This window comes from Silurus aristotelis (genome assembly GCF_946808225.1).
Source record: "Silurus aristotelis genome assembly, chromosome: 8".
NCBI classification, from domain to species: Eukaryota; Metazoa; Chordata; class Actinopteri; order Siluriformes; family Siluridae; genus Silurus; species Silurus aristotelis.
The window spans coordinates 7,805,324-7,820,604 of NC_139581.1; the positions used below are offsets into that span (position 1 = coordinate 7,805,324).

Sequence of the window (15,281 nt, forward strand, 5' to 3'; positions counted from 1 at the left end):
GTCGGGTAAGTCCCCACTGAAGGCCCTGGTACCAAATATATAATAACATATTGATTGATAATGGGAGAGTCGGACTGATGTGCAAAGTCTTCTCCAGCACATCCCAAAGGTTCTCAATGGGGTTAAGGTCTGGACTCAGTGGTGATTATATCTATATCTATCTATCTATCTATCTATCTATCTATCTATCTATCTATCTATCTATCTATCTATCTATCTATCTATCTATCTATCTATCTATCTATCTATCTATCTATATATATATATATATATATATATACATATATTATGTTATTTTATATATATATATATATATATATATATATATATATATATATATATATATATATATATATATATATATATATATATACGTATATTATGTTATTTTTATATATATATATATATAGATAGATAGATAGATAGATAGATAGATAGATAGATAGATAGATAGATAGATAGATAGATAGATAGATAGATATAATGCAGCATCCATCTTTGTCCATTCCCATGTTGATAAGAGTATTAAAAAACTTGAAAAAGTATTAATTTAAAGAACATTTAGAACAGTTACAAGTGTGCACACCACACAATCACAGCACGGTGATTTTTTTGGGGATCTGGCAACCCCAGGAGCGGAGAAGGACAGGGAGGGGCGCGCGCGCGCTGTGATTATCGCACCGACAGATCGGGGGTGCGCGCGACACTCAGCAGAGAGAGAGAGAGCGAGAGAGAGAAAGAGAGAGAAAAATTCTCCAGCATCACGGTTATCGCAGAGCTGCTGCAGGAGCCTGAGCTTCTTTATTCAAACACACGCATCCCAAACGAAAGGAGCCGCTCTGATCTTCATCACCTGATTTATTTTATTTCTCTTTAGAATAAAACGAGAGGAGGGTCGCGAGGATGCGGAATAAAATCGCGCTCGTGTTCATGACGCTGTTGACGTGGTGCGCGTGGACCGGAGCGCAGGTAAGAGATGAATGATGTGGTTCATGTGATCCCGAGTTCTAAAGGACAAGACGGATGAGAGAAAGAAGGAGAGAGAGAGAGAGAGAGAGAAAGAGAGAGAGAGAGAGAGAGAGAGAGAGAAAATAAATAAAGAAAAGAACAGAGGAAATAATTTGGGACCTTTTTCTAAATGCATAGATGGTTTATTTCTAAAGGGCGTGGCGTGGATGTGTCATAGATATAATTTTCACACACACACACACACACACACACACACACACACACACACACACACACACACACACACACACACACACGTATATATATATATATATATATATATATATATATATATATATATATATATGTATATATATATATATATATATATATATATATATATATATATATATATATACATTGCAAATATGTTATGCATTTATTTGTAGGTCAATATTAAATCATGCATTTCTATTTAGTCCTTTTCAGATTTCACTAGGGTGTGTTTTGTATGTACATGTGTGTGTGTGTGTGTGTGTGTGTGTGTGTGTGTGTAGGGTTTGATGCATCTAACAACATCTATCTGCATCTACCTATATGAAAGACTGACTCATTTCCGCAGTGCTGGATGAAACGCACTGCCTGAGATTTTGGCCTCCGTCTTTTCCGAGACTGTGTGCGATTTTAGCCCTTGGCTCTGTTTGTTATTGCACCAGGGATTGATGCTTTGCACCTCTTGACACACACACGTACACACGCTCACTCGCTCACACAGCTGATGTTCAAGGCCTCAGCACGTCTCGGAGCAATTCATTTGATTTTGTGCCAAGCCGTGAACAGAGTGAGAAATAATAACGCAAATAAAATCAAATGCACATGGTTGAAGCGGGATGGTTTGTAGCTTCAGTCCTGGGGGTTCCTAATGCACACACTCATATACACACACATACACACTTCCCATTTTACCATGTAAGTGTTGACCTTTCTCTCAAGTGCCTTCATGGCTTGTGAATTAGGTGTCGAGGTGAAGGAGGTGTTTCGGAGCAGACTGAAAAATCTGCAGTGCGTGGGACGGGAGAGTGCCGAGCGTTACTGGTGCATCAGCAGGACGTAAACGAATAGTTTTTGTGGAGGGAAAAATGGTGGAAATCTATGTAATGTGTGGTGTGTGACATTTGCATTTACATTAATGCCATTTGGCAGATTCTCTCATCCAGAGCGACTTACATTTATACACCTTATTCAGATAACTGAGCAGCTATGGGGTTAAGGGCCTTGCTCAGGGGCCCAGGAGTGGCAGCTTGTTGTGGCTGGGATTTTATTTTTGGTTTTATTCTATCAACTCGAAGTAAACTCTCTGTTTCAAGGCAGTCATTTTGAATCACCAGTTTTTATCCCTTTTTTATTTTTTATTTTTTTTTTTTATACATATTGCAGGTGGAAACCCTGTGACTCCACCGCCTGATGTTTGAAGGTTGAATCATATCAAAATACTTGTGATAGACATCATAATATTGCAAATAGAGGAAGTGGTACTGTAGCTTAGTGGTTAAGACTCTGAGTTACTGATCAGAAGGTCAGGGGTTTAAGCTCCAGTATTGCCAAGTTGTCACACTTGGGTTTGTGAGCAAGGCACTTAGCCTCCTGTGCTCTAGGGGCGCTGTATCATGGCTGATACAACAGCCTGATACAACAACACTGGGATATGCAAAGACACTCAGTGGAAATAATGGGAGATCGAAAATTTTTGGATCTTATTTATATACAGTATTTCATAATCAAAGACAGAAATCTTTAGATTATTTTACATTTAGAAGAGATTAAATCACAATATCTGTAAACCTGCATTGGTTTACATTCCAGCCAGTGCCCTCAATGTATAAACATGTATGTGGACACACGGCCATCGCACACATACATGGTTCTTTCCTGAACAAGTTTATTGCCAAATGTAACTATTTTTATATCTAACGTTTCATAACCTAAGCGTTACACACTGCTTTACTTGGCTTGTTTTTCTAGCCATTATTAGCTCTTGTGCAGGTACAGCCTTATTATGTTGTGCTTGGTTTTTTTCCCATTCATGTATTTTCCAGCTAGCAGAGCAGAAAATGATAAAGGAAAGTACATTTATGCCATTCGACAGATGCCCTTATCCAGAGCGACTAACAATTATTTTATTTATACTGCTGAGGGTTTAGGTACTGGGATATGAACTCGTGACGTTCTGAGCAGAAGTCCAACGCTTTAACTATGTAGCTATCACTTCCCTATCCGAGTAAAACAGAACATGGGTTGGACTGGGGTTGAAATATAACAATTAGCATACGTTAACTCTGATTTAGCTTCCCTTGAAGTATGAATTGAAAGTAGGGTTGCAAAATTCCAGGAATTTTTAAGACTTTTAACTTTCAATGGGAATTAACAGGAATTAATGGTGATAAACTGGAAATGTACAAAATTGCAGGTTAGCGTATAACAGGGAACTTAAATGTAGTTAAAAAAAATATTGCAAGATAATCATAGTTAAAACAACCAAATTTAGTTGAAATTTTACTCTGCATTCCTCCAAAATATATATTAAATCCTGGACACAAAATTATGTCAGTAGCCATGTACATTATAATACAAATATTACATACATTTGTGTTTTAAAACTTCTTTGTGCTGTATGTAAGCTATTTTGCAACACAATTATACAAACAGTTATATCAAAGTCAAAGGTCATTTTTTTTAAAATTATTATTATTAGTTTGAATGCTTGTCAGTTTTTGCAAAAATTATTATTATTTTTTTTTGTGTATAATAACAGTTTATACAAGTTGCCCCAAAATTTTAATTGATTCCTATACATATATTGTACGTTTTTAACTTGAAATATTTCCAAAATTCCCCAGATGAAGTTCCCATAGAAAGTTTCTAGATAGTTTCTGGAAAATTATTGGAATTTTTGGCCCCTTTGCAACCCTGATTGAAAGCAATCAAAATCACATGAATTACAAAAGGTGAATTTCGCTATTTATATTATTCCTTACAGACGACGCATGACAATCAGTCTGATTAAGCAATGATCCTGCAGCTACTTATCTTTTCCAGTGCAGGTGATTACAATCAGAAATCTCCATTTATCCTGTATTTTTAAAGCAAAGCCAACAGCTGTGTGCACTGGATAACTGGCATAAAATCAATAGATCGCAGACGTTTTTTCATACCGCCATCCTGAGGCGACAGCATTGTACATTGCGAGAAGACGTCAAACAGTGATGGACAATAACGAGAGCGAACACGAGACAGACTCGGCCCGGACTCCTGCTGGTCGATGGCATTAACTTGGCCTCTAGCACCTGGTGTCTGTACATCTGATTTGTCAGTGAAGCGTTTTAGGACTGGCAGTTTGATGTGGGTGAGCATAGAGATACCGCTGCTTGGTCTTCAGCTTGGAGATAACAATAAAATCCTGCCGTTCCTCTGGAGCACAGGTCTGGTATATGCTCGCAGTTAGTGAAGTGTATCTGTAGTGAAGGAAGACACAAGTTTTGCGGTTTTAGAAACCCATTTCAACCGCAGTTGATGGGGGGAAAACGCACAACCGGCAACCAGCAGTATAAATGTCTTTTCTGGAGATTTATTTAACACTAAAAAATGCGAGTCAGCAAAGATCAGGGTACTGTATTGTAGCTTTAAAACTCCATGCTGTTAAGAAATTCGAAGAAAGCAAGATTTCACCAAGTCACCTTGTAGTGTTTGCGTGATCTCTGTCTGCATAATCAGGATCAAGCACAAATCCTGTTTCCAGCTTTCAATTGAAACATTCAGGCAAAGTGTTTGGTTCACTTTGAATAGGATTAATGAAAATATTATCTTATTTAAAAAAAATAATAATAAAAGAAAACACCTGCCATGGCATTAGATGTAAACCTGGTGTTAGTTTAGTAGAATAATTTCCTCATTGTAAGAGTATTAATGGATTACTGTCACAGAAGGAGCTCAAGTGTACAGTGGATTCTGCCTGAGTTTATCATCCAGATTACGCATGCAGAATAGGTCTGTAATGAACTGTCGGAAATGAAGCCATCCTGGTGTAATTTCTTCACTTAATATAAGCGCTGACATGGAGTGCATTCACAGATTATACTGTGGCATAATGGTGGAATAATTGCAGTAGAGAAAGAGAAGCATTGCTAAAGAAATATACAGGCTTTATCTATTTAAAAATGCTTTCTGATATTTGTTTGCTTTTATCAATTCTAAATCTAATGATCTAAAGTATTCTCTAGAGTCGACCAATACTTATAGCTAGGGTGGGCCGTACTTGCCGATAACTGATTAATCAACTGATAGTTTTTCAAATGGATACTGGATTAAAAAATAAAAAAACAAACAAAACACCCCATGTGAAATAGTACTGAACTTCATTATGAAAAAAAAAAAATTAAGTATATAATTTTAATGCTTTGGCCTTTGTAAAGGCATTCGAAGTTTTCCATTTTAAGGATGAGATTGATGTGAAATAGTAACTCTTTACAGTAAGATTCCATTTGTAACATTAACTGAGGTTAATTAAATCTTTTAGAAGTATTGTTTGTTTGTTCATTTTAACATACTAGTACATTTATCTGTTAATGTTATCGGTTAATGCATGCTGTATGAACTAACATGAATAAGAGACAGCACGCACTTTCATGTGTCAAAACAAACAGCACGTGGCGTCAGTGATTCGCCTCTAAAACCCGGAAAAACTATTGCTATAGATTTTTTGCCGATAGTTTCTGCAGTCTAGTCTTCAATAATCTTACAAGGGGAGCATTCGAGAATACACATAAACATGGTTTTGTGTACGAAATGGGAAATATGGGTTTGGAATTTTGTTAGAACAAACTATTTTCAAAAATGTTGTAGATTATTGTAACTATAATGGCTCACCATAGAGCACTGAAGACTCGGAAATGAGGAAACTTTTCAAGAAACATTTAGGCTCTTCACAAATAGGCTGTTCTAAGAATACCATAAGGCTAAAATCTCCAGAGTTTACACTATAGCTACACTATATTGGAAAAAAAAGTGGGACACCAGACCTATGTGGTTCTTCCCCAGACTGTTACAACGAAGTAGGAGGCGCGTAACTGTATAGGAGGTCTTTGGATGTGGTAGCATAAGATTTTCTCTTCACTTTAACTAGGAGACCCAAACCTGGTTCAGGATGACAATGTTGCTGTGTTCAATGCAAGCTTCATGAAGATATGGTTTACATGGGTGGAAGATCTTGAGTGGCCTGCCATAGGACCCTGATCTCAACCGTATTGAACACCTTTGGGTTGTTTTGGAATGCTGACTGCACCCCAGGCCTCTTCATCTCAACTAGTACCTGACTTTACAACAGAGATGTCAAAAATACACACATCCTTTATTCAAGTAGAAATACAGATACTCATATTTGTACTCTGACATGTACTTAATTAAAAAGTAGCCATTACTACTACCTGTTTTAGTGTCACGCTGGTAACTGGACCTCACATCATATTAATATATGAATACAAAAGAATTTCTAATTTTGTTATCTAATGAATGTATCCAGGCTGAACATCCATCATATAGAACACAAGCAGAGCAAAGATGATGATGATCAGGTGATCAGGCTCTCAGTCATGTTTACATCACTGACTCCTTCTGTGTCATCCACGTTACCCCCAGACTTCTTGTTGCCTTCTGCCTTGCTTGCTTCGTAGGCTGGCCTACATCTGTGGTGTGTGAGAGCCAGTAAATGATACACTAGTGGTGGGTTGAAAACGGCACACAGTAAAAAGAAAAAATATCGATCATGTCACCAAATAGAATCAAACTAAAGTAATGAGCCTGGTTTAAAAATGTAAGTAGTAGAAAGTACAGATATTTGTGTAAAAAATGTAGAGTGAAAGTAAAAAGTTGTTAGAAAAATAAATAGTAAAGTAACAGAAAAATCTACTTAAGTACAATAACATAGTATTTGTGCTTCATTACTTCCCATCTCTGCTTTACAAACACCCTTGAGGTTGAATTAGCCTAAAACACACAAATCTAATGGTACAGTTTCCCAGAATAGTGGAGGTTATTATAACAGCAAATGGGGACAAAATGTGAAATGAGATGCTCAAAAAGCACACACAAAGGCAGGTGTCCACAAACTTTTGTCCATATACTGTGTATTATCTATTTAATTTGCACCAAATGGAGGTATTCTTACACCAAACAGGGTCATTATAACAAACGCCGAACAACAAAATGATCCTTTATAACACAAAAGCTTTCAATAGGCACATGTAATAATAATTGAAACTTTGGCTCAAATTATATGATACTAAGGTCAGATTTTTTGGAATGAACCATGATAAACATTAGGAAACTGTTTTTAATGGATGATTGGAAGTTTTTGTGCACACACTTTTAAAAGTGCAGTGATTCAAGGTCATTAATTAAGACGCACTGCATGAAATACTGCAGGAAGCGAGGTGAGAGAACGTAGCTGTGGTTGCATGGTACACAGTAGCGTTCACTCCTGCTCTCTGTTCTGTTCTCTGCAAAAGTTTTGCTAAAGCTTCGTATTTGGAAAATGATGTCTTCAAAATGCTCATTTGCTTGATAAAGGAGTGTGATTTTGATTATAGTGAATGTACTTTGTGATCTCAGGGAAATCAGGAAAAAACCTGATTTTGAAATGTTCGTCTTGTTAGGCTAATTTATCATTAGCTAGCTAGAAAAGTTAGTATATCTGATGACCAAAGTCAATGAAAATAGTTTACTTTAATTACGTGAATGCAGTGTACATTATTGTTTTGTCCTGAATTTTTGACTGCACAATATTTATTTACTTCTAGTTTCTCTGGCAAATGTATTATGAAAAATTATTGATTGCGAAAATATTCCACATTGGTAATTTTTTAATACATCCACCTTTTTAATCACTGCTACTGGTATAGTATAGAGGCGTCAGTGCCCCAGGATGGAAAATATCAGCTCAGATGAACACCAAATCAGATCATTTCATCATCACTAGTGACGTAACATGATGTCACATTACAGATCAGTCTACAGAATGAGCTAGAAAGAAATCAGGCCCAGCGTCTATGTATTATAAATAATACTAAGTTAGTATTATTCACATTACACTCTGTGGATTTGTAACCATTAGTTTTTTAATTACACTTAAGTAAAAATATTCCACTTTAGGCTGTTAACAAAATTTTTTATTATATTTGAATGCTGTAAATTAAGCTTCTTTTTGTTTGATGAAAATACTTAGTATAAAAATAAGATTTTTTCCCCCCCTTTAAATAGAGGGAGGACATTAATACCAGTTAGCCTTGATTTTAGACTTGTAAAATAATTTGTCATTCCATTTTAGAATTTAAACGCTTCAGACCTCATTGACTATCTATCTATCTATCTATCTATCTATCTATCTATCTATCTATCTATCTATCTATCTATCTATCTATCTATCTATCTATCTATCTATCTATCTATCTATCTATCTATCTATCTATCTATCGAATGCATAGAACTAATAACCAAAGGATTGGACCTATAGGCATTTCTCTTATAGCAAACCCTTGAGTTCTGAGAGTTAATAGAGAACCACAGTGAAAGAATCTTTTCTAAATGAATTTTGACAGAAAATCTACTAAATATATTATCAACAGATCAATTTATTCAAATGAAGCTAGATATTTTCAGTAAAATGTACAAAAAACAACACTATTGATAAATAATGCCAGGGTTTAATATTAAATAATATTAAATTAAATACAGATTATTATTATTAAATAGGAATTTGTACATTTCCTGTTTCCTGTTATTGTAGTAACACAGATAATATGTCAATAATCAGAAGCGACATGAGGCCGTTTCCCCCCTCCGAGTGTATGAACCATTAAACTAGAACATCCATTCTAACAAACTGGAGCTTAATAAATGAGTGGGTACGCACCATACACTTTTTGTTCTCTCTGCAAACAAGAATTTGATTCGTAACACAATGAACTTGGTACGGTGTAAAAGAGTAGAGTGTGGAAATTCACTGAAGCACACATTAGCTAGAGGGGAAGGGAAAACAGTAGCCGTATACACAGGAGGGACAATTGTGATATTAGATAAAGGTCATGAAGAACAATCATGCTGTAGCTTATGGTTCTACAAATGTCCACATGAAGATGGTTTATCTTTTAAGATTTTGACACACAGATTTTGTTTATTTCAGCTGTCTCCGCTTGTACGGCTCTTCAGGCGGTACATGCCGAAGCACTGTTAAGGCCTGTTAAGGCTGCGTACTTTGTGTGGTTCCGCTCACTTTTGTTTGAGCAGTCAATGTCTATGTGTCATGTCCATTGTTTTTACTAACTTGTAACCTCAAGTCAGTAAAACATTGTATAAAAAAACTATACCAGGATTTTGACTTTGATGCCGTTACCCACTGTATTTCATACCAAAATAATTATTTACGCAAAGAGATCCTTCGATTTTCGGAATAGAAAATGGAATGAACACTAAAAAATCAATATCAATTAGGTTTTTCTTATTTTGGATGAAACTATGCTAAATCTAGCACAGATGTAACTGCAACCCAACTGGATGCACTTGAAGGAACGGTGGAAGTTGAGCTCTGAGTAAGAAAAATAACAAATTAGGAGGACAATTATAGTTTGAGATTAAGTTGTACACCCTTTAGTAATATTTTACGATTTAGATTGATTTCCATTTTAGCGAGAATCTATGCTAGCTAGGTAGTCATGTTAGCTAGGTTACTGGCTTTTTGCTGCCTACTTCAGTTCTCAAGGCTATGTTCACCAAAAGCAACACATTTTACAGAATGTTATAGTTTTCTGTGCTAAGGTTTTAAGATGATTCTTCGATGCTTTATGCTTCTTTGAAAAGAATAGAGCCTGGATAGTGAAAAGCTGAGCTTTTATAGAAAGACTGCCGTGTTGCCTTTATTTCAAATTATTCGAACATTACAACCAGGATTGTCTGTATATACGTTATTACAAAACAAGTTGCTGTTATTTCTTACTGTATAATACTGATATTAAGAAAGCTTAATGAACACAGCGAGCACTAAACGGAGCAAGAATCAGCAAATCCGAGGCATTACAGGAAAGCTTGCTCAGGTCTAGACACTGTAGCTGGTAAGATGCATTGGGGTAATGTCTTGGTACTCAGCAGCAGGAAGAATTGTGGCTGAAGGGTTAAATTGCTAAATTGTCCTGCTTGTGCAATACTTTCTCAGCACTTTGCTGTCCCTGGCAGCTGTAGCTGGAAGCCAGAGTATTTGTTGAGACAGATAAGAGTGCAGGAGCCCCACCAGATCTCCTCTTTCTCATTTAATTAATTTCTGAGCTGGGGGATAATCAAGTTTTCGCTAATGTTTTTCAGTGTACTGTGCTCTGCTGCACGCACGGGCCACGGGGCACGAAACACGCCGACTCGGCTCATTGTCTCCCCTCCCTTCTCTTTCTTTCTCGACTTTCTTGCTTCTGCATTCTCAGGCGATAATGAAGAAGCAAGACGGCTTATCATGACAGCACTCATTTGTTGACGTTTCGAGGAAAAACGGTGATGCCTGGACTAATTAAATGAGGGTTTTTGTTGCTGATTTCTCAGTCTTACACTTTTTTTTACACTTTAAATATAAACATTAAAACATAATTTATAATTTTTTTTTATATATATTTAAAAAAGAAATAGGCAATGGGGTTCAATAGAAGAGACCAAAGAGAAGACTAACATGCATTTAAAACTTTCTAATAGCATTAAATCTGAATTATGTATTGAAATAAGACCCGACAGCTGTTGCAAATTTATATATTGTAATATTTTATACTCACAAAATAAGTCCCTCTAATTTTTGTATGAAAGATTAATACAGGATTATTATGTTTTAAACACAAACACTGGGCTGTATTCTGCTTTGAAATCAAACGATTCATCCAAATTGACCTCTCCCCTCATTATTGAGCTTATAAAATAGCACTTGATGCAGCACATCTTCATTTGCATTGTTTTAGTACATTATGCTGAACGATAAACTGTATGTCAGCTATTTAAGTGCACCACTGAATGAGAATTCAGCTATTAGGAATTGTATTACTTGAAACAAAGTTTTCAAGTCAGTTTTCATGTGTTTCCTGAAAGAAACTAATGAATTACGTAGTTAATTACAAGCATTAACAAAAGACAATAACATTAATTAATTTAATCTGTCATATTTGGGTATCTAATATTGGCTTCAATTGCCTTTGCCTAGTTTAAAATTATTACTGTTGTAATTATATATTTTAATGCAATCTATTTTAACATGAAATATTGGCAGTGGTACTAAAACCAATACTGCTCCGCACCTGAGCTAATGCCAAGCAAAATGGTCTCACAAATAGAGATTGTTGTATGTATGTATGTATGTCCCTTTTTTTTGTTGCTTTTTTAAATTATGTATTGTATCTATGTATTTATTTAACAGTGGAAAACTTACACAAGACATTAACCAAACGAGCCTTTCTGCCCCGTTTGATAAAAGGTTAAGCCAATATAGTGATATGAAAAATAATCCTGTGCACATGCTCAGCTCTGACTTTGACATACCCAAGCTCTGTGTGTTTATTTAGAATTTAGAACAAGGGATTTACCAGTCAAATGTGACGGTTTGCGTAAATGAAAGTGCTCAGGCCGGCAGCAGGCTTCTGCTCCAGGCGGAGTGTGTCTTCATTCATCTTTCGGGTACAGTGTTTATCAGGTGCAGGCAGTTTTCGGCGGGGCGAGGCGCTGTACACAATGCACGCTTCAGTCCTGTACGCCTTGCCGGATTAAGCTTAATTGGCAGCTGTTCCAGCTCTGGGTTTGTGGAGCCGTGGGGGTGAAACCGAGGAGCCTATCAAAGCTTTGCCTCATTCCCTGTAGGAAGCCCCAACCAGACAGGCGTTGAAAGTTCTGTACCGAGTAGATAAGATTTCATGGAACAGAAGCTGACCGAGGTGTGATTGAGACAGGGTATACAAAATGAAGGACAAACTTAGAAATTTCTTAAATTTTCGAAATTGTAAAATAAATGGCATTAATGCACCCATGGTGCAACCGTTAAGAACAGCTATGACCACTAAGCCTGGTGCTAATCCTAATCTTGATCTTTAGGATCTTCCTCTTCTTACAAATTAGTACATTCCGGGAGTGTACTTGAAAGATGGAGCAAGGAAGAGATATGGAAAGAGAGAAGCGCAAGCCGGAGCATTACAGAAATCCTAAACCCCAAGGCCTGGGGCGGGGGACGTGACCCATTTCATCACTGTCAGAGATTTCTGTGCATTCACAGGGGGGCTGCTGGGAGATAACAGGCCTGAGGAAAGAAATGTCTGGAGATGTGCTGTCTGTACAGCACACATTGATTATCCAGCGATAGCATTACACTCAGCACTCATGACAGTGAAGTGGAACATTTACATGTCAGGAGATATTAGATAGGCTTTCTATAATAGATGTTTAACAGATGATTTGGAATACTGCATGCTGCAAGGAGACTAATGGACCTCTACTTAACTGTTTAGTTTCTTTTTTTTTTTCATTTAATTTATTTTCATTTTTATGAAAACTACCTCTTAGTGTATCGTTCATTGTGTCCCTGTTCCCTATTACAGATATGTGTAGAAATCTTTTTGACATTAACGCTATTATTCCTGCTTCTGGAATACAACAGTATACATGCATGACAGTCGTTATTTATAAGAACACTAAAGTGTAATCACTTACAGGCGTGTCAAATGTTAAGGCTGTCAAAAGGAATTATGATTGTCGTACTACTCTGTTTTTCACAGCTTGCTTCTGCTGGGCTAAAATGTGGAAGCTCCTTCTGTATGATACGCCGTTATTGTGATTCCAGCTTATGTGTTCCAGTAAATTTCGAGAGGTTGTAGCTTAGTGGTTAAGGCATTGGACTTTGGATCCAAAGGTTGTGAGTTCAAATCACAGCCACACCCAGCTGCCACTTTTGGGCTCCTGAGCAGGGACCTTAACCCCATAGCTGCTCATGAATGAGGTAACATGTAAGTCGCTTTGAATAAGAAAACGTTGACCCAGTGGTTTTACACCTGACATAAACTATTAAACAACTTCATTCTATATGTAAACCATTTTACATCCTATCTTATCCCCAGCGACTTACAAGTATCTCATTTATACAAACTGTGCAAATGAGGGTTAAGGGCCTTTCTCAAGGGTTTCTTCTGATCAAAAAGTTAAACAGAAGTCTTAACCATTGTGCAACCACTTCCTATTTTTTACTGCTGAAACATTACTAATTAGAACATCTGAGACCATGTTTGAGATTTTCATTTTACTATTTGACACCATTCGTTTTTGTTTCTGTTGTAACTCTTTAATGAGCCGCATTGAAGAAAACCAGTATTACCATTAATTCAGTTAATTAATGTTCCTCTTTGCGATTTTCTTTGCTTAGGAAAGCAGCTCGATTTTATTGTTGTTACTCTTTCACCACAACAATTGGATAATATTTTGTAATTCTTATTAAAGAATAACACATTATGCTTTTTTATCCGTTTATAGTTATTACAATTAAAATCGCAGAGCAAATTTTGCTGAGAAAACTACCCTCGAGCCAGGCTTTCCCTTAGGGGCTTAGATCTTACAGAATACTTATCCTAGAGACGACTTTCATCAATGTTAAATAAACATCGACTTACAGAAACTTACAGAAACCTTTTTCTTTTGCTGTCCCTGTGAATAAGCTGCTGCTGTAGAAGCAATACGGAATTAGATTAGTAGTGTACATTCCGGCAATTTTCCTTGAAACTGGAACCACTGTCATACCACTTTCCAGCCAATCGTAATGAAGAATTGAGCAGCGCTATGCTTAAGGAGTGTGGACTGGAGCACATCTGCTTGTTTTGTGTCAGGAATAATGTATAGAAGAATTTGATAGTCCAAATATGCACATATTGTACACATGCTGTGGCAAATCCCAGCACCACACCACCTAGTTGCCACTGCTGGGCCCCCTGAGCAAGGCCCTTAATCCTAAATTGCTCAGCTGTAAAACTGAGATAACTGGTTAAGATGAAAACTCTGGATAAAGGTGTCTGCCAAATGTCATAAATGTAATGTAAATACTGCAGATCAAGAGATATGATGAAAACAATTCTTAAAATATCTCTGTCAGGTGTTAATTACTGTAGCCTGGAAAGATGTCTGAAGATGTCAGCAGACCAACTTGTGATGCCTGTTGTAAGATGAACACCGTCTTAAGTTAATAACAGTGGGATACACCAGTGAGATTTAAATACAATTACCATGAATCACTGACGGTTAGCGCTAACGAGCACTCACGCCGATTATCAGTCTAATTTGAATAGAAGAAATGTTTTGCTTTTATACCCCCAGTTTCAGGTGGGTTATGTAGTACACATACTGTATAAGTATGCAAATGAATTTTGGTTATTTGCATTTTAATTGGTTCTCAGCTGACAAAGTTCGTCAAGTTGCAGGTAGAACAAAACAACAATTATATATCAATTTTTTTAGTTGTACTATATAGGTGAGAAGGTAACAAAAATGACTTGTTGCCTCATCACATCGTTAAATCTTTTAAAATTTACGATGAAGTCGTAGATGTCAGAGGTCATGGTCAGGTGAAACTGCTCCATTTTTAAGATGCTCAATGCTGTCATTTCAGACACTGGTGTGTTTGTCTTCTGTTCTTGTAGCCTGCCATACAGTAATTACTCATCTGGTACTCTTTCTCTAGTTTTTCTTTCTATCTCCTTTGCCATTAGATTTTTTCTTTTTAGCTGTATATACAGCTTTTCGATTTTTCCCTCAGGTCAACGGCTTCACTCGCTTGTTTCATGCGTCTGTATTCACTTCTGTTCTATGCAAATTTTCCCCAATCACTGTCAATGCTACAGGCGAGAACCTGCAATAGACACCCATGAGCAGTTTAATTGTTTCAAGCAAATATCAATACAAACAGTCTGCCGAGTTTCCACATGTCGCTTTATTCATGATTATTTAATTATGTTCTTGGTTGCCAGCTCTCTGAAGTACGGCTCTCAGCATGGACCCAGTAAGCCGCATGGAGTAATCTAAGGTGTCTGTGAACACCTTCCATTGACTGGCATGTAAATTTCCCAAAACCCCTGGTGGCTCCCTTGACAGAATGTTATCCATTAGAAATTCACAGGTTGACAAAACCCAGGTTTGCTGTTGAGGAGTTAGTAGGGGTTCTTAAATAGCTTTTACAAGTGAGAAATTGAAATCATTTCGCAGATTTAGACTTTAAGCACTGGGATATTAACTGT

At 36.7% G+C, this 15,281-nt stretch overlaps 1 protein-coding gene across 4 annotated transcripts in view; it reads left to right on the forward strand.

The window, feature by feature from the left end:
- Window positions 1-631: 631 nt before the first annotated feature.
- Window positions 632-15,281, forward strand: part of aplp1 (amyloid beta (A4) precursor-like protein 1) — a 68,266-nt gene continuing 53,616 nt past the window's right edge. Inside the window, exon 1 of one of the 4 annotated variants that reach the window (XM_083547911.1) lies at window positions 632-969. In XM_083547911.1, coding sequence (XP_083404037.1) covers window positions 904-969 — 66 coding nt within the window. In that variant the 5' untranslated portion in view covers window positions 632-903. The remainder of the gene's footprint in view (window positions 970-15,281) is intronic. The other 3 variants (XM_083547910.1, XM_083547913.1, XM_083547912.1) reach the window with 3 other exon arrangements.